The sequence below is a fragment of the Ranitomeya imitator genome, chromosome 6 (genome assembly GCF_032444005.1).
Source record: "Ranitomeya imitator isolate aRanImi1 chromosome 6, aRanImi1.pri, whole genome shotgun sequence".
In the NCBI taxonomy this organism is placed as follows: domain Eukaryota; kingdom Metazoa; phylum Chordata; class Amphibia; order Anura; family Dendrobatidae; genus Ranitomeya; species Ranitomeya imitator.
The window spans coordinates 158,506,499-158,526,238 of NC_091287.1; the positions used below are offsets into that span (position 1 = coordinate 158,506,499).

Consider the following 19,740-nt stretch of genomic DNA (forward strand, 5'->3'; position numbering starts at 1 on the left):
GTGAAATAACAGGGTGCAAATGTGTTTCCATGGCAGTAGAGGACATACTGAAAACCCCATCGCCACCATCACTGTTCTCCCTGCTGCTGGGCTTCATACATAATCTACTGTATTCATAGGTAATTTTCATTTATACTCTATACTACAGCATTGTAATATATAGTACAAGTCAAGTCCCCTGGAGGAACTAAAAAATTTAAACGATTAAAAAAAAAACATGGACCGATTCATTAAAAGGAACCTATTACCTTGAAAAACACTATTTACATGCAGATATAGGGTTAATAGAGGTAAATAGCGCTGCAATCCTGCCTGGCTGCCTTACTGAAAGCCTGATTCCCATGAGTCCGCCGGCTTTCAGTCATGGAAGAGTGCACTGAAGGACCACAGTCACCGCTCACAACTCACCATACCATATGGGGCATGATTACAGCTGCCGCTCACAATATAATGATATAATGAGAGAAGACTGTAATCGCTCCATGCACAACCCTATGACTGAAAAACCAGCATCTCCCAGGAGGAAATACATTCATTTCTTTCCCGTAGCCGGACTTTCAGAGCAGCTCTGTAACGCCATTTACCTGCAGATTAACTCTTTATCTGCACGTAAGTAGTGTTTTACGAGGTGAGAGGTTCCTTTCAAAAGGTGTTTACAATTCTTGTGTAAAACCCCTTAAAAAGTTGCAATATTTTTGTACAAATCAGAAGTTAATCAAAAACATTGCAACATTTCGAATTTACACGTCTTGGCCAGCTGCGCCAATATTGGCAAAGTATGGGCTGGACAAATCGTGGCTACATTAGTCTTAATGAATCCGCTCAATTTTTTTTGTTAAAAAATAAATAAATAAATAAAAAATTAAAATAACCCACTTTTCCCAATTCAAAAGTAAAGAAAAAAATACAAAAATAAACAAATTTGGCATTGCTGCGTCCATAAAAGTACAGGGTCAAAAACAAGTAAAAATAAGAGTATCTAAAGGATCCACAATTAAGAAAACTTTTCTGACCACAAAAAAGTTCTGAAATGATTACTTCAATTATCACACAAAATCACTAGTAAAAAAAGAAAAAGGTTACTTACTTTTTCAGTGATATAAAATCCAGAGCCTTCAGCATATTGAAGCGCCAGATCTTCATGATTCTGAATAATTGACCATCTAAAATGTCAGATTGACATAATTTATTGTTAATGTTACATGAACGTTGACCTTCAATAGATAAAAAATTGTAGATCCAAGCCTTCAGCATCTATTTAATATGTTTAATTCCGTAGTAGCAGAAACAGTCTTTAAATAAATGGGGCTTTTACAAAAATCTATCAATAGCTTATCGCTATTTTTTACTAAATAATCCCATATAGTGACACATTCCCTTTTTCCAGTTTGTTTCAATTTTCTAACTGTAGGTTATATGATTATGGGGGTTTGTAAAGAATTTCCACTCCACTGTCGGGAGTCATGCAGAACAGTGAAATTTATTAGACCAATTGGTACATGTTGTGGAATATGGTAGAATTACATTAGTGCACCTTGAAAGCAATAATAACATTTCGACTCAACCAGAGATGAATACTGAAAGGCGATTTCTGTAGAACAGAGAGTGTCAAAACTATTACACGGCTCAAGTGGCCAGATGAAAATGTGTCCATTTACACCGGTTTTACAACAGATCATTTTTTTTACAACATAAAAACATGTAATTAGTGGAGAAAGACTAGATTTTTTGAAGAGGATCAACCACTGTTTTTTTTTTGTTTTGTTTTTTTTTAATTCAGAACCTCCTCCAATTGTTGCTGGCCCACGATTTCTTCTCTGCCCCTCTGTTCCAAAGTTAGCCCACCTTCCCCTCTCCCCCATAAAGATGAAAATTTTCCCTCCAACAAATTGGGCTTATAGCACATAACTTCTTTGTGGACCTTTCCCTGCTTTAGAGCAGGCTACTAAAAACACGACCTTGCCTACAGTGAAGTTCTGTGGTATATGCCCAGTTGGTCGAAGGGAGAATTTGCACCATTATTACTAGGGGGGGGCATAACTTTAAAATGGAGGGCCACAGAAGAAAAAGAAAACCTGTTCCAGAATACATGTAACTGTGCCAACTGCAATTCAAGGTAAAAAAAAAAATCCACTGTAAATAATATGTAAATATATGTCTGTGCAGGGCAGTATATTCTATGCCTCATTAACAACCTGAGCATTACACGATTACGAAACAACTAGATAGTGGCCCGATTCTAACGTATCGGGTATTCTAGAATATGTAGGTAGTATATAGCACAGGCTACGTACTATATTGCACAGCCACGTAGTATATAACATAGCCACGTAGTGTATTGCACAGCTACGTAGTATATTGGTCAGCCACGTAGTATATAGCAGAGTCACGTAGTCTATAAAATAGCCACGTCGTATATCGTAGTATATTGCACTGCCACGTAGTATATAACAGAGCCACATAGTATATTGCACAGTCGACGTAGTATATAACAGAACCGACACAGCCACATAGTATATTGCACAGCTACATAGTATATAGCACAGAGCACGTAGTATATTGGACAGTTACGTTGTATATTGCACAGTCACGTTGTATATTTCCCAGCTACATAGTATATAGCAGAGATGTAGTATATAACAGAGCCCACGCAGTATGAAACACAGCCCACGTAGTATATAGCAATGTGGGCACTATATGCGCAGTTAAAAAAGACTTAAAATAAAAAATAAACATATACTCACCTTTCGAAGACCCCTTGAAGTCCTGGCACCTGTGTGCGGTGCACGCGGCAGCTTCCGGTCCCAGGGTTGGTATCAGCGCAGGACCTGTGATGATGTCGCGGTCACATGACCGTGACGTCATGGCAGGTCCTTCTCGCATCTTCCTTGGAACTGGAACCTGCCGCTTGCAGTGCCGAGAACAGCAGGCGACGTCGGAGGGTGAGAATAACCTTTTTTTTATTATTATTATTTGTAACATTAGATCATTTTACTATTGATGCTGCATACGCAGCATCAATAGTAAAAAGTTGGTCACACAGGGTTAATAGCAGCGTTAACGGAGTGCTTTACACCGCGGTCCATTAACTCTGGCATTAACCCTGGGTGAGCGCTCAGCGCTGACTACAGGGCAGGAAAGCAGCGGCCATTTCGCTGCCAGACTATGGCCGTCGCTGATTGGTCGTGGCAATGGTCGGGGGCGTTTTGCCACGACCAATCAGTGATTTGGATTTCCATGACAGAGGCCACGACCAATGAATATCCGTGACAGACAGACAGACATACAGATGGAAGTGACCCTTAGACAATTATATAGTAGATGTAACTAGTGATGAGCAAGGGTGCTCTGATAAGATGTTACCCGAGCATGCTCGAGTGCTAATAAAGTATCTTTAGTGTGCTCGAATACTATGTTCCAGTCGCTGTGGAAGCATGTCTGTTCAACAGCCACAACACATGCAGGGATTGCCTAACAAATCCCTGCATGTGTTCTATCACACGGCGCAATCCATGTCTAGGGATAAACAGTTTACAACCTGAACAGTGCCAAGGTGCGACTGTCTAGGCTGAGAACCACCAATGAATGAGCTGCTGCGAGCGCAGCATCAGTGACATCATCAAGGTTACCGTCGGTCACTGAGGCTGCGTTCCCAGACGAGCCTCTGAACTGCAGTGACCTCTATGAGATTCCCTCTAGCACAGTGAGAAAAAGCCCCACGGTGCAGTGATGAGTTGACGGCAGTTTGCCGTGAGAAATTTCTCACAGTGAACTGCGGCGAACTCACTGATCTAAGCACTGCACTGTGAGACATTCTCACTGTGCTAGCTGGGATCTCACCGGGATTACCGCTGTTGAGGAGCCAGGCTGCGAACGTAGCCTCAGTGACTGGCGGCAATCTTGATGACGTCACCACTAGTCACTGATGACGGTCGCATCTTGACACCGTCCAGGTTGAAAACTGTTTATCCCCATACATGGATTAGGTTGGAGGACAGAACGATGGACAGGTGAGCGATATGGTTGTTTTTTTTATTTTTGTTTTATTACAGGAGACAATGGCTTCAATGGAATGGGTGATGATGCGATTATAGATTTAATTAACAATCAGTAAAGGAGTCTGTGTCATTCTTTCAATTAAAGGAGTCTGTGTCATTCTTTCAATTAAAGGACTTTAATTTGGCTGTTGTTATTAACAATATAACTATAGATTTAGTAATGGACAGACGTCTTATAGACGCCTCTCCATTACTAACAACCCCACAAATATGAACACCATTTGTCACCGCTACAGGGCAAGAGGGAAGAGCTGGGCAAAGCGCCAGAATTGTGCATCTAATAGATGCGCCTTTTTATTAGCTATTAGGCTTGTGATGGGGGAGAGGGGGCAATATCAATGGTCCCTTACCAGCCTGAGAATACCAGCCCACCAGCCGTCTCCTTTAGCAAGGCTGGTTGTCAAAAATGGAAGGGAATCCCATGTCGCTTTTTTAACCTTCGTCCGGCTGAGTAGGTACAATTGTAACTATTCCGTTTTAAAATTGCAATAACTTTTTGTTTCGAAAAGCCGTAGAGGGCTGAAATTTCGTGAGATCTCTGCAGTTTTGGTCCAGAATATATTGGCCAAATTTCAATAAAACTCTCTAACTCCAAACACAGTTGCGGGCTCACGCTGTCAGCGTAGGAACCGCGGCTGTCTGACTGGCAGTAATGATTTTACTGCCAATCTTAAAGCAGTGTTTGCCGCGCTGTCATGCACCTCACAGCGTGGCAAACACTGGATGTTCGGGCACCTCACTCAAGTGAATGCCTGTTCTGGCACCCAACTTTTTTTTTTTTGAACTGCTCGGCCGAACCTGCCGGACCCGAACATCCAGGAGTCCGCCAATCTATACTCATCACTAAATGTAACCTTTTCATCTGAACTCAGAAAATATTTGGGCCTCTGCTTTGCAACAGATGAACTGCTAGCCAAGAAGCAGAGGATGGTCACCAGTCAGCCCTGTAATGTAGATATTTTATCTTCTTTTTATTAAAAGTAGGAGACAGAATGGGGGGCACTTCATGATGTTACTTATGTTATGATCTTATCACCAATGTAGTACTCTGTATCAGTTTTTAAGCATATTTTATTTATTATGACAGTATTGTAATGTGAAAAATATATGGGTGTAACATAAAAACACCCACAGTGGCTTGACCTGAAGTGGAAGCATTGCCAAATAAGACCATGCACTTTTACACCCTGACAGTGCAAACAAATGTCGTTTTCACAAACTAGAAAATTATGTCAGAAATTACTGTTCTAAAAATGAAATTTGGATTTGACATCATTAAAACAACAATTAAAAAACAAACATTCTTTGTGTGTATGAGGTTAGAGTAGAAGTTGTAAATGTTGGAAATGTGCAGATTAAAGTTCTTATTTGGTGGGGGCGTGGCTATGTAACTGAGGAGGAAAGACGCACCTTCTGTGAGCTCCAGCAATCCTGCACATATCCTGCCATTTGGACCCTTAATTCACACACTGTGCCGGCTGGTACTGGTACCGCACAGTCTCAGGAACCCCGAAGGAGCTGCGGTGGCCTGGACGGGCGGCAGACTCCACGTGCAGCGGCGGCCATCTTGTGAGTGCACGCGCTGAGGAGACCAGACACAGCGCCGGCTTCTCTTAGTGCCGGGCGTCCTCCCTCTTGAAATTGGCGATCCCCGGACACAAGCGGTGATCGCTGGAGAGTACCGGTGAGCGGGAGCAGGAGGACCGGGGGTGAGCGGCGGTGTCCGCGGGGGGGCACATCTCTACAGCGTGCGCCCTGACAGTGGGGAAACGGCGCTTTCAGCCACATCTGCGGCGCAACTCAGGAGGTGAGAGACTAGCCTGAAAGAACAAGGAGGTGGCACGGTGTGTGTGCCCTGAAAGATTGGGCCCCGTGCCCCCTGCCATACAAGCATTCCTCCTGCCAGCGCCATAACTTCAGAGGGGTTAACCTTCCCCCCCCCTCGCTCTGCTGTTCCCCCTGTGGAGCCTGTGGATCTGCTCTAACACATAGAGCCTGGGTGCATATTAAAACTGCTGCCTATATCACTCTCAATATCCCAGCTGCCCATCTAGTGGTCTCTCTGGAATACAATCCTACATTTAACTCTGTTGTGACTGGAACTGGAGAGTGCACTATATACACATATAACTGTAATTAACCAGTGGAGCCCTTCTAGCTGCCTGCCATGCATCACTCTAAGGGAACAGGGGCTGCTGATAAACTACGGAAGTACGCCAGGGAGGATCCTTCTGATAATACACGCACTCTCAGAAATAACCCTGCACAGACCCAACGTAAAAATCGTCTTTCTGATAGTAATGAGGAGGGAGAACAAGATGAACTGACTCTTAAACAGGTGTCAGAGCAGCTAATGCAAGCTATATCCTTCACTAGATCATCTCTCACAGAAAAAATAGAGGACGTGCATACTGAGGTGGGTCGTCTGCGGCATGACATGCAAGCTATGAGAGGGCGTATTTCGGAGGTTGAAACAAGAGTGTCTCATATAGAGGATACCATCACCCCTATGGAGGCTAAGTTGACAAAAGCCGCTGGCTCTGTAAACGCCTGGAAACAAAAGGCAGATGACTTGGAAAACAGACTGCGTCGCAATAATATTCGAATTATCGGTCTGCCGGAGCGTTCGGAGGGTCAGCAACCCGAACAATTTCTGGAGGACTGGCTTAAGGCCTCCCTGGGGGACGAATTTTCTTCAACATTTGCAGTGGAGAGGGCCCATAGGGTCCCAACAAGACCTCTTCCCCCTGGAACTCCACCCCGACCCTTCCTGGCACGTCTTCTCAACTGTAGAGACAGAGATGCTGTTCTTCGTCTGGCGCGACAGAAGGGCCCTATTAAATTCAACAATGCTACAATATCGATTTTTCCCGATTTCTCCATGGAACTCCAAAAGCAGCGAGCGCGGTTTATGGACATCAAGAAACAACTTAGAGATAAGAGCATCATTTACTCCATGCTTTATCCGGCTCGACTGCGCATTGTTTATGACGGTTCCACCTTATTCTTCACGGATCCAGCGGAGGCGGCCGAATGGTTGCGGTCTCACGGGGTGTCTAATGTGAAAGACTCCTAATTTATGCTCCTTGTCTAATGGTAACATAAACGGAGCTCTCTAAGTGGGTGCTAAGGTTGTTAACAATACCGGACGCTGGATTCAGTGAGGGTATCCCCTTTTATATTTGACTGTAGGAGTACAGGATCTTACTCCTCTACTGTTCAGTTTTTGTTAAGTTGTTGTTTTTTTTTTTCTGTTAGATTTAACTAGTTTTAGTAGGTATTTGGGTAAGAGCCGCCTCCAAATCCATTATGACTTCCCATGCATAATTAGTGGACTTTTCTCACCATCAATGCATACCATGTTTTTTAATGGCTAGATATGGGGTCTGAGTTGATATGTATGACATGGAACATTTGGGGTATTAAATCTCCCCGGAAGAAAATCAAGGTGTTCTCTCAAATTAGACGATATCATCCCCATATTGTGGCCCTGGTAGAGACACATCTAACCAGAGATACAGCCAGAGGTGTACAGAAACCATGGGTACAGTGGTATGCTCACGCGTTTCACACTAGCTACTCGAGAGGGGTATCACTATTAATACACAAAGACGTCCAATGGGAGGCCCAGACGACTCGGCGAGATCTAGAGGGACGTTTTGTTTTTGTCCATGCATTAATTAATTCCCGCGAATACGTCATACTATGCATATATAACCCCACCCCCACCCCCCCACCCCCCCCGGCTAATACTTCAGTACTTAAGATGGCAATGAGCTTTGCATTAAGCTACCCGGACGCACATGTTATTTGTATGGGTGACTTCAACTTAGTTATGGACAGTAGTTTAGATAGAATGCGATGGGGAGATGGGTTGCCTGGGGAACCTTTGTCTTCTTCTTCTTCTTCGACCCCGACTCAGTTAACACTGTTCATGGAAAGTAGCGGCTGGATAGATCTATGGAGGATACATCACCCCGGGGAGAGGGGATATACCTGCCACTCATCCACTAGAAGTTCCCTCTCTCACATAGATTATATCTTCGGATCCGGTGACCTGGTGCGGTGTGTTGATAGTGTGGAACACGGTAATAGAGGGACCTCGGATCATAGCCCGATTATCCTTAAACTTGTGTTTGGGACGTTAAATAATGGTAGAGTATGGAAATTGAATCCCTTTTGGCTCAAACTAATAGATTCGGACGATAGGACAGTTGACCAGCTGAACTGCTTCATTCAGTCCCACTCAGAACTTCAGAATATTAACTTATTTTGGGATACACTTAAGGCATATCTGAGGGGTTGTCTGTCTTCTACAATTTCATATATTAAAAGGGTAACATCGAGGGAGGACGATGAGATTGAGCAACGTTTGAGAAATGCTGAGGCAACATATACAGCTGACCAGATTAATGATAATAGGGTTGAGTGGTTGACTCTGCAAAGACTGTACACCCAACACATAAACACCAAGTCTAAGCGTAAGTTATTTTTTACGCGACAATCGTACTTTGAAATGGGGAACCAGGCGGGGAAATTTCTGGCCTACTTAGTGCGTCAACATAATACATCTAACATGATATTGCAAATTCACTCACCGGACGGCTCATTGAATTCCACTACTGAGGGAATACTTCAATGTTTTTATGACTATTATAAGGGGCTGTATGAATCTAAGAGCGGTTTTGATGTTTCCGATTGTCTGGGATATTTGTCCGATATAGCACTCCCTGTGCTGAGTTCCGCCCAGCAGACCTTTATGGACGCTGAATTTACCCTGGAGGAAGTGGAGCAAGCTATAACAGATATGGCCTCTGGAAAGGCCCCTGGGCCAGATGGCTTCCCTGTAGAGTTGTATAGGAAATACCGGGGGATACTGGCTCCGCTTCTATTGAAAGTATTTAAAGAGATATGGAAGGGAGGGTGTCTACCAGATACTTTTTATGAGGCACATATTATTGTACTTAAGAAGGAGGGGAAAGATCCTTTGGAATGCGGATCCTATCGTCCTATATCCTTGGTAAATGTGGATTATAAGATCCTAGCCAAGATACTGGCTACCAGGTTGAACTCCATTATACTAGATGTTATACATCCAGATCAAACGGGCTTTATGCCCGGTAAGAACACCTCTATAAATATTAGACGGGTCCAGTCGGTGATTCAGTACAGTTCTTTGTTACCAGACAATGCCTGGGCATTGGCGTCACTGGACGCAGCCAAGGCGTTCGACTCACTTGAATGGCCCTTTTTGTCCGCTTGTCTGCAGAAATATGGCTTTGGAGAGAAATTTTTGAAATGGGTTGGTGTGTTATATCTGAAACCCAAGGCCCGTATAGTTATCAACAGCTCTATGTCTGAACCCTTTTCACTGTATAGGGGAACCCGTCAAGGGTGCCCCCTCTCTCCGGCCCTATTTGCTCTAGCAATAGAGGCATTGGCTGTGCGCTTGCGCTCAACCCCTGGTATTGATGGTATTAAGATAGCGAACCGCACTGACATCATTGGTTTGTATGCTGATGATATGATAATATTCATGGATAGGGCAGAAGAAACGTTGCCAAAAATAATTGCTACCATAGATAAATTTAGTGGGTTCTCAGGCCTATATATTAATTGGGATAAATCTGCCCTATTACCTTTATCTCAACACCCAGCACCCAATCTTAGTACTCTTTCTTTACTGCCCATAGTGTCTAAATTTAAGTACCTGGGTATCTACATGTCCCAATGCAGTGGGTTGGACCTACAGCTCAATGTTCTCCCCCTGTTGGAATATACTAAACTGAAATTTGCATCTTGGAGTAAGCTTCCATTGTCCGTAGCAGGCCGCATTAATCTCATAAAAATGATTTTGCTCCCTAAATTCAACTATTGCCTCCAACATAGTGCAGTAACTGTACCAAAACTCTTCTTTACCAGTTTAAATTCTCACGTTACTTCATTTGTGTGGGGGAAAGGCAGACCCAAGCTCAAACTAACTACTCTGCAAAGACCTAAAAAGGAGGGAGGAGCGGCACTGCCAGATTTTTTTTTATATTATTTGGCGGGACAGGCTAAAGCGTTATGTAAATGGATGCCTCATAACTATCTCCCTAATTCTGAAAATCACTTAGTTAGTTCTGTTGGTGCTAAGTGTCCGCTGGGTCTTTTGGAATCGGGGAAAATAAGTGCTCCGGGTTTGCTGCCCATGATTCAATTGGCGAGATCCACTTGGAAGAAAATTAGAAAAGTTACTGGATTTGGGGACATTGTGGCCGAGATGCCTCTGTGGGATAACAGTTATTTCCCAATGTTAGTGAATCACCCATCTACAAAATTTTGGGTTTCCTACGGGGTTCTTTTGATGGGAGATTTATATGATCAGGGGGTTTTTATGTCCTTTGAACAACTACAAAATAAATATGACCTTCCAAGATCTCAATTTTTTCGATACCTGCAACTCAGATCTGCCATTCAGTCATTTGTCAGGAATGAGGGGATGAACCGTAACATCTCATCTTTACCTCTGATAGGTATTCTTAAGTCCCAGGGCCCTCAGGGTCTTATCTCGTCCCTATACACATATCTGCTATCAGCGGGAACAAACTCTGTTGTGGATTCGGTGAGAGGCAAATGGGAGGGGCTTTTTCCTGATATGCAAAGTGAGGAATGGGAGGATATTTTGGAATCACCCCTCAGAGTTTCCCCATCAGCCAATAATAAGATGACCCAATTATATATAATCCACCAGTCATATTTGACTCCGTTGAGACTTTGTCGGATGGGTCGATACTCGACGTCGGAATGTTTGCGTTGCCACTCACCTGACGCTAATTTTGTACACATGATATGGCAGTGCCCCATAGTCTCTCATTACTGGAGGGAGGTGACGTCATTATTAGCTTCAATACTGTCAATTCCGATTCCTCTTGAACCCTTAATTTGCCTGTTTGGAGTGTGGGACGAGGAGGCCTGGGAACACTATACGGGGATTTTTCTACGAGAAACACTTTTCTTGGCAAGGAAGCTGCTAGCTATGCGGTGGATGGGGAACTTACCCCCCTCCGTTAGGTCCTGGATTGAACTGGTGAATGCAGTCGTCCCCTATGAGCGCACTCTTTATCAAAATAGGGGCTGCCCGTATAAGTTCAGCAAAATCTGGGATAGATGGAACGCCTCTCATCTCACTCTGTGACCTGACTAATTGGGTTTATTGAAACCACATTGAAATGTGGTTTACCTGGTCCTTTGATCTGCAAATATTGCGCAATGGGAAAAGAACAAGATAAATAATGTATTTAACTTTGGTTAAGTGGCGGCTTAGTAGTTTTTGGAGGTTTAGTTGGGTTGTAGTTCAAGAACCCTATGTTCTGACTGTTTTTCTATATGTGAAATGATTGACATATGTATGTTCTGTCCTTTTCAATCCCTATAATGTAACCACGCAGATTAATGACAAGGACAAATATGTATGCTGTAATTTTATTCTATGTTTAATAAATAAACGAATTTAAAAAAAAAAAAAGTTCTTATTTGGTAATGTGACAAATTATGAAAATAAAATGTTCTTCTAAAAGGCAGAATACATTTACACATGTATAGAAGCCTCGTGTTTTTTTTTTACAGCTTTAAGATTGTCACTTGGCGCAATTAATTTGTTGGCTACTGGTACATCTACTGTTGCAATTAAAATTATTCAACCCTCATTGAAAATTAGGTTTATCAATAAAATTTATAAACTGCTGTTTGCAATAAACCAAACAAAAACAATATAAAATACTTCAACACAACTAATTTAACAAGTGGTTTCTCAAAATTCAACACAAAACGCCAAGTTTACTGACAACTGCAGTCAAAGAATTAGTCAACCTCTTTATGACATGTGTCCAGAGCACCTTTGGCTGTTATGACCTGCTGCAAATGTGACAAATAGCCAGATACCAGCTTCTGGCAGCGTTCATGAGTAATCTCAAACCATTCCCATGGGCTGTGGACTCCAATTTATTAACTATCTTGTGTTATAAATAGACTGATCCAAAAAGTTAAAGAATAGAAGATGTTATTAAGAGAGCTTTAGCAGCCTCGTAATACCTATATTTATGATGCCTGTATTAACTCTAAATGCTTAATCATCCCCGCACTCCCCTTCTACAGGCAGTAGACTAGTCTGAGACCGCACATGCTAGGATGACAGTCCTGCCGCTGTGAGCATGCTCCCACATTTATTCACAGATGTCTTCAACTAGTCTAGTGCCCACAAGAAGGGAGAGCAGAGATGATTAAACATCATTTTTAAATGCATATATTTAGCATATATAGATAATATAGGCATAATAACAATAGGTCTTAGGAGGTTAGCAATGAGCTCCTAATTCTTTGGGAAAGTCTTGATGCGGTTCCCTGTAAGATCATTGCCTTTCACAAAAAGGGAAAAAGGATACAAAAAGAAAAAACAAATGTATTGTATTTTCCTAGAGTTACAATAGGAAGCATAGATCACAAGTTCAAAGTCAAAGGAACATTGACTACACTACCGGGATGTAGCAGAAAGAGGAAGCCATCATTGGCTGCAACCAGATTTCTGAGTAGGCTGGTGATCAAAAACTCTCGAGCAACTGCAAAAGACCTGTAGTAAGATTTTATGACAACAGGAAATCAGGTTTCAGTTTGCACAGTAACTCTCAAACTAAAACACTGAATTTCTCTGTACCAAACTCCAAAACGTACACCTTTACTGACCAAAAGCACAAGAAAAGCCAGCTATAGGCTGTGTGCACAGCATTAAATGCGTTTTTGCGACAGTTTTCTGCATAGAATTGGCCCCAAAACGCTAGGGAATCCTTAAGCCAAGAAAGTCAATGAGAATCCTGAAGTGCTGTGCACATGATCAGTATTTTTCCTTTCAGGATTTGCTGTGCTTTTTAAATCTGCAGCATGTCAATTCTTTTTGCGCTTTTGCAGCGTGATTATTATTATTATTATTATTTATTGTTATAGCGCCATTTGTTCCATGGCACTTTACATGTGAGGAGGGGTATACATAATGAAAACAAGTACAATAATCTTAAACAATACAAGTCATAACTGGTACAGGAGGAATGAGGACCCTGCCCGCGAAGGCTCACAATCTACAAGGGATGGGTGAGAGTACAGTAGGTGAGGGTAGAGATGGTCATGCCATTGTCTTCAAGTGATTCAGTCAAATACGCAGCAAAAATTGAGGTACAAAAATCTTTTCGGATTTGCTGCGTTTTTGCTCCTATATCGGGTGTTTCCCGTGCTGTCACACAGATAAAACACCAGCAGCTCTGATCAACAGTAAGATCGTTACTGCCGGTCAGAGCGCAGCGGGGTCTCGCTGTCAGGTGTCAGCATGAGCCCGCGACTATGACCGGTGGTAAAAAGCTTACCGCCCGCTAAAGACGTCGACTGTTGAGAAACTACTACTCCATCAGCCTACACCTGTTGTCGCTGATGACAGCAAGAGCAGGCGCCACAGATGGGCTTAGTAATCAGCCAACGCCTGTGTCCAAAGTAAAAAAAAAAAGTAAAAATAAATAAAATATTGAAATATAATTTAAAGGGAACCTGTCAGAAGGATTGTGAACAATAACCTACAGTGTCAGGTCGGCGCTGTTATACTGATTAAAATGATACCTTGGTTGATGAAATCCGTCTTGTGGTTGTTCTTTAATCTTTATTTTCAGTTTGTAGTTAATGATATGCTCGTACCCTAAGGGCAGTCTCACACGTCCAGATAATTCCGGTACCGGAAAAATCGGTACCGGAATTATCCGTGTCCATGTGCCGGTGCGTTTCTGTGGCACATCAGTGTGGCACACGTGTGCCGCCCGTGTGCCCACTGGGTACCACACGCACCGTGCAGGAGACAGCGCTAAACTTTAGCGCTGTCCCCTGCATCTGGTGCTGAAGCCGCGATTCATATCTTCCCTGCAGCAGCGTTTGCTGTAGAGAAGATATGAATAATCGTGTTTAAAATAAAGATCCATGTGCCCAAACCCCTCCCACCCCCTTTTTGACCCCTCCCCCCCCCCCACTGTTATTAAAATACTCACCCGACTCCCTCGCTGGCTGGAGCTGCTTTCTGTCCTGGCCGCACCTTCTACCGTATGAGCGGTCACGTGGGGCCGCTCATTTACAGTAATGAATATGCGGCTCCACCCCTATGGGAGGTGGAGCCGCATATTCATGACTGTAATCGGCGGCCCCACGTGACCGCTCATACAGTAGAAGGTGCGGCCAGGACAGGAAGCAGCGCCAGCCAGCGAGGGAGTCGGGTGAGTAATTTAATAACAGCGGGGGGGCGTACAGGGGGTGGGAGGCGACATGGAGCTTTATTTTAAACACGATTATTCATATCTTCTCTACAGCAAACGCTGCTGCAGGGACGATATGAATCGCGGCTTCAGCACCAGTGGGGGGGACAGCGCTTACAGTAGCGCCGTCTCCTGCACGGCACACGGACTGCACACGGACAACGTCCGTGTGCGGTACGTGTTTTACAGGGACCCATTGACTTTAATGGGTCCGTGTAATCCGTGCGCTCCCACGAACACTGACATGTCTTCGTGTTTGGCACACGGAGACACGGTCTGCAAAAAATCAATGACATCTGCACAGATGCATTGATTTCACTGTGTCTACGTGAGTCAGTGGCTCCGGTACGTGAGGAAACTGTCACCTCACGTACCGGAGCCACTGACGTGTGAAACCGGCCTCAGGCGGGTCTGGAGGGGGGGTATGCATGTGGTGCTCTGATTAGATATTCATAATGCAGACTGCTGACAGGTCACTGATCCCTCACTGACCTACCCCCTAGTTTGCATAATATCTGTACATATTTAAAAAAAAAAAAAAAAAAAAAAAACAACTTCTGCAGACAGGTGCCAGTTTTGGCACCTGCGCTGCAGTATAATCGCATGTTTTGTGTGCCAATAATACATTTTATTCACGTTATTCAGCTAGGCAAAAAAAAAATCGATTTGAAAATGGCTCCCGCCGTGCCTGCACAGTAGCTATTGGTGTCTAGCAGTGATCCGACATCTGCTACTGCGCATGCACCAGCAGCGCAATCTAACTGGAGAATAAAAAAAATCGTCCTCCAAGATGGTGCTGCCCACGCCTGTACATTAGCAGCTCTTGACTATCTCCGAGCTGCTACTGCGCAGGCGCGGGCAGCACCATCTTGGAGGAGGAATTTGTTTTCCTCTCCAGTAAGATGGCGGCACCAGCACTTTCTCACACTCGTGGTGATGTCAGTGAGCTGAGTAAGCACGCGGAGCTCAGTGTCACTGCTGGATGGCAGGCTGTATAATCGCATCATGCAACAATGCAGCCTGCCATCTAGATGTAGCACAGCTAGATGCATCGCCAATTGAACTATTATCTTCTCAGCGGACAGGTGAGGAATAAGGTTGTTTATTATTCTTTTACAGGGGACACTGGCTTCAGTGGAGTGGGCGCAAGGTGAGTATATGTGTTTTTGATTAATTTTGAGTCAATAAAAGAGTATGCATCATTTGTTTAAGTAAAGGACTTTATAAGTGTTATTTTTTCACAATTTGATTATGTGGTTAAGTAACCCCTTGGCTTGATGTCACCTCACAATACAAAGGTAACATCAACCCCAATACTATCTTCCCACTGCATCAGGTCAAGTGGGAAGAACAAGACCAAATGCCAGATTTGGTGCATCTTATGGATGCGTCATTTCCGGGGTGGCTGAGAGCTGATGTTTTTAGTCTGGAACGGTTCAATATCAAATGGCCCTTGTCTAGCCTATAAATATCTGCCCACATCCGTCTGCCTAGGCTTTGCTGATTATTACTTATAGGGGGACCACATTACTTTTGAAGTGACTTTAGGGGCTATATGACAGAAAATACCCAAAAGTGACACCTTTCTAAAAAATGCACCACTCAAAGTGCTCAAAACCACATTCAAGAAGTTTATTAACCCTTGAGGTACTTCACAGGAATTTTTGGAATGTGGAAGGAAGAAATTAACACTTATTTTTCACACAAAAATTACACTAAATCCAAAATTTAATTTTTACAAGGGTAACAGGAAAAATCGACCACAAAATTTGCTGTGCAATTTTTCCTGAGTATGCAGATACCCCATACGTGGGGGAAAACTACTGTTTGGGCACATGAAAAGAGCACCATTTGACTTTTTGAATGCAAAATTTGGTGGAATAATTAGCAGACGCCATATGCCATATACCTAAACAGTGGCAAACCCCCACAAGTGACCCCATTTTGGAAACTAGACCCCTCAAGGAATTAATTTAGACGTGTAGTGAACAACTTTGAACCCACAGGTGCATCACAGAATTTTACAACATTGATCTGTGGAAATAAAATATGTTTTTCACCCCAAAATGTTGTTTTAGCCCCAAATGTTTCATTTTGACAAAGATAGCAGGAGAAAATGGACCTCAAAATTTGTTGTGCAATTTCTCCTGAGTATGGAGATGCCCCATATGTGGTTGAAAACTTAGTTTGAGGCACAGTGCATAGCTCAGAGGCACCAAATAGGAGGTCAGATTTTGCTGGACTGGTTTGAGGGTGCCATGTCACATTGACAGAGCCCTGAATGTGCCAGAACAGCAGATCCCTCCCATAAGTGACCCCATTTTACAAACTATAACTCTCAATTAATTCATCTAGGGGTACAGTGATCATATTGACACCACAGGTGGGTCACAGAATTTTATACCATTGGGCTGCAAAGAAAAAAAATAATTACATTTTTACCACCAAAATTTGTCCCAAAATTTCTGCTGAATGTAGAAATACCCCATATGTATCTGTACATTATTGCTTAGCCATACGGATAGACTTGGCAGGGCCGGAACATTTTTTGTTTCATGGAGGGCAGATTTTCCTAGAATAGTTTGCAGACTCCATATACAGGGCCCCTAAGCAGAATTTTCCTTCAAGAGACGCCATTTTGGAAATTATACCCCTTTGGGAAATGATCTACAGGTGTTTTCCAGAAACAAGCAGTAGTGGATGTTGTGGAGTGAAATTTGCAAACTGCCGTTGTAGTGTCCATTACATTGTGGTGACCGACCAGTACATTGTGCAAAGCTCATGCTTCTGGAGACATGTACCCGTAAATTAGGCGGGCTCTCATCGCTACAGAAATGCCAAACATGTGGACGCTAAAAGTGGCACACTGTGGGGCTCAGGAGGGAGTGAAGTTTCGCCAGATTTATTTCGAGGGGGGTGGGAGGACGAGAAGACAATTTGCTTTTCCAGAGCTTTTGTACTACCAGTAACGTGGAAACCCCTTATATATCCAATGGCAGATGAAAAGAGACTTGCTTTTTACTGTGTTGAAGCTTTCATTGGGAACATTTTACATAACGCTTGGGATCACATTTATCTGGCTATCTACGCTGAGTGCTTCCTTCTAAAACTTCGAGTGACATGATTCAGATGAAACCCCAGAGGAATCCATTCACTTTAGTGAGGCAGCAGAGTTACCGTACTTTGGATTCCGTCTGTTCAGTGGTGTCCTTCTTTTCAGAGATGCACAAAACTGGCCGACCACGCTTCTATGCAAGCCTAAAAAGACGGACATCGCCTGAGGTTCCGTCTGAATCACGTGTTTCATAGATTTACCCAAAAAAAACCCCGGTGTAAGCACTCAGCGCAGAGCGCAGTGTGCACTATAAGTAACTAGACAACTTTATTCTTCAGGTCAGTGCGATTACAGCAATACCAGATTTATATTGGTTTTTTTTTGTATGTATGGCTGCTGTTACACACTAAAAGACACTTTTTGCGTTGGTAAGAAGAACATTTTTTTCTCTTTTTTTTTATTTAATTTTTTTACAGTGTTCACTGAAGGGGTTTACTGGTGGGACAGCTTTATAGGTCAAGTCATTCCGGAATCGGCGATAACAAATATGTGTACTTTTTGCTTTGCTTTCATAAAAATATTTTACAGATACAATATATATTTTTTGTATTATTATTTTGCGATTTTTAAAAATATATGTTTTTACAATTTTTTTTTACTATTTCCCTTTATGAGACTTTCACTTTTTGCAGTTCTAATTCATTGCAACACATTAAAACTGTCAGTGCTGCAGAAACAAGTTAGTTAGATCATGCACTGCGCATGATCTAACTAACTTCCTAGTGCCTGGTGACCCGGATGTCGTGACATTGGGGCTAGCAATCACAGTAATTAGGTAGTTAAAGTGCCGGAATTAGTGCGAGCACCGCTCCTGCACTGAGTTCTGGGTGTCAGCTGTCAGAATCAGTTGACACCTGGCAGTGATCGCATGCTCACAGCCCCTGTGCGCGCAAAGTCGCCATGACGTATCCATATGTTCAAGGTTGGTAACTACCTAACAACCTGGACGTATAGATACGTTCAAGGTCGGGAAGGAGTTAAAATCAGATAAATTAGCTACATAAGTTCTTGCCATTCTGATCTGTGGAGCAGTGAATGAAATAGAATTTTTTGGTCCTATGTATCAGCAGTTTGTCTGGTGGAGGACAAATGAAGACTACGCAAGAATACATTGCCCACAGTGAAGTATGGTGGTAATTCTGTGATGCTCTGGGCCACTTTGCGTCTTCACCTAGAAGAACCTGTGCCCGCACGATTGTTGCTGGGAGCTTGGAGTAAATTATTGCCCGAGTCCGGTTGTCATGGCCAGGAGAGGTACCCGTGCAACATTATAAAATTTGGTGAATTACCTGTGGGTTCAAGGTGCTCACTACCCCTCTAGATAAGTTACTTGAGGTTACTTGTAGTTTTCAAAATAGGGTCATTTAACAACTTAAAGGGAACCTGTCACCTGAATTTGGCGGGACCGGTTTTCGGTCATATGGGCGGAGTTTTCTGGTGTTTGATTCACCCTTTCCTTACCCGCTGGCTGCATGCTGGCCGCAATATTGGATTGAAGTTCATTCTATGTCCTCCGTAGTACACGCCTGCGCAAGGCAATCGTGCAAAAAAGTTTATTTTAGTGCGTGATAGCAGTCAGATACTAAATAAATATATATTTTATATATATATATATATATATATATATATATATATATACACACATATATATATTTATATATTAATACATATATATTAATCTGGCATCGCTATAACCACACCCACCCGAAGAATAAAGTCGTGTAATAAGATACACCAGAAGAGGAACAGTGTAAAAAATAAATAGAACCAATTTTTCATCTGCTGCTGATTTTTTTCATTCTGCCTCCCAAAGATCCCTTCTGGGCCCCACAGTGTGCCACATTTAGCTTCCACATGTTGGGCATTTCTGTAGCGATGAGAGCCTCCTTAGTTTAAGGGCTCATACTCACTTGCATGAAATACGGCCGAGTCTCGCATGGTAACACCCGGCTCTGACGCCGGCACTTGGGAGCGGAGCATGCAGCTCTATGTATTGCTATGCGGCCGCACGCTCCGCTCTGGAGTGCCGGCGGCAGAGCCGGGTTTTCACATGCGAGACTCCGCTGTATTTCACGCAAGTATGAGCCCTAAGGGTGTATGTCTCCAGAAGCACTGGATGGGCATAATTTCCAAATTGAGGACACTTGTGGGGGTTTCTGCTGTGTTAGTAGATCAAGGGCTCTGCAAATGTTACATGGATTCCACTATCTAATCCATACAATTTTGAACTCCAAAAGTCAAATGGTGC

General features: G+C 43.1%; 1 protein-coding gene across 5 annotated transcripts in view; it reads right to left on the reverse strand.

Annotated features, from left to right (window-relative positions):
- ELMO1 (engulfment and cell motility 1) overlaps positions 1–19,740 on the reverse strand; it is a 562,162-nt gene that overhangs the window by 414,121 nt on the left and 128,301 nt on the right. For all 5 annotated transcript variants that reach the window (XR_011314008.1, XM_069730235.1, XM_069730236.1 and 2 more), the window contains exon 4: positions 1,088–1,163. Coding sequence is in view for 4 of the 5 variants with exons in the window: in XM_069730235.1 (XP_069586336.1) it covers positions 1,088–1,163 (76 nt within the window). In the remaining variant the exon portion in view is untranslated. The remainder of the gene's footprint in view (positions 1–1,087; positions 1,164–19,740) is intronic.